This window comes from Aplysia californica, unplaced genomic scaffold, assembly GCF_000002075.1.
Source record: "Aplysia californica isolate F4 #8 unplaced genomic scaffold, AplCal3.0 scaffold00685, whole genome shotgun sequence".
NCBI classification, from domain to species: Eukaryota; Metazoa; Mollusca; class Gastropoda; order Aplysiida; family Aplysiidae; genus Aplysia; species Aplysia californica.
This window is the reverse complement of record NW_004797955.1, coordinates 332390-333439: the sequence shown is the minus strand read 5'-3', so window position 1 is coordinate 333439 and position 1050 is coordinate 332390. Positions and strand designations below refer to the sequence as shown.

At 43.0% G+C, this 1050-nt stretch overlaps 1 protein-coding gene across 1 annotated transcript in view; it reads left to right on the top strand.

Annotated features, from left to right (window-relative positions):
* LOC101848146 overlaps positions 1–1050 on the top strand; it is a gene marked incomplete at its 5' end in the record, with an annotated part of 7574 nt that overhangs the window by 3179 nt on the left and 3345 nt on the right. The window contains 1 exon segment of the mRNA XM_013088092.2: positions 356–466. Coding sequence (XP_012943546.1) covers positions 356–466 — 111 coding nt within the window.

The window sequence follows — 1050 nt, the reverse complement described above, 5'->3', positions numbered from 1 at the left end:
TCTCTCTCTCTTTCTCTCTCTCTCTCTCTCTCTCTCTCTCTCCCCCTCCCTCTCTCACTCTCCCTCTCTTTTTCTCTCTCTCTCTCTGTCTCTCTCTTTAAGGTCGAAATTGTCCAAAACAACGTCCCATTGTCGAATGGAAAAGTGGACGTTATGGACACATCATTATATCATAATATTTGAAGAAAAAAAGACGCATGGAGTAAATGAGAAGTTGTCTTTTGTTCAGGTAGTTTTCTTTCACAAGTGGCCGCTGGAGTAGGTACAACTTTATAAAAATAGTATCACTTTGAGTAACTACGGTAGCTTGTAAGTTTCTCCCTCTTTCACCGTTGAATGTTTCTTTTTTTCACAGCCTGTTCGATCACTGAAGGAACTGACCCAAGACGAACTCAAATCTTACTGGGTCAAGTCGGCACAGAAGTGGCTGTCTGGCTTAGAGGGGAAGCAGTCTACCCAGCTAGAGGTAATAACATTGTCTGTAAAAGTAAACTTTAGCCTTCCATTCGGAATTTATTTAATCTATTAGGCGCATACGTTGAGTCCACAGTGAGGCCAGCAACTTGAGAATTTCTGCGACGTCCTTATAAAAAAAATGTTTTAGTTTATCGGATGGTAAAGGACGACGAAATTTTTATTAGACTGTATTTGCTTAGTGTGGATATGTTCCTCATTCATGTTTTTAATTTTTTCGTGTGTTGTCTGTTTATTTTATTTAATTATTTCTCTTGTTTGTTTTTTGTGGGGGGGGTTTTGACAACCAGAACTGGCAAAGTAGGTGAATCGATCAATCATGACCAAAGCTAATTAGACTGAGAACATAATGTGCATCCCCCAATGGGCAAAATGTGATATGGAGATGGGTAATACGCATGACTGTTTTCCTTATCCCCTCCCCTCCACTCAAACTTCCACCTCCTCCCCTTTCCCCATCCCATCGGACCTCTTTGACCCCTCCTCCTCCTCTCCCTCTCCTCTCCCCTCCCCCTATCCCCTCTTCTCCCCTCCCCCTATCCCCTCTTCTCCCTCCCTGATCCTCTCCATCCCATC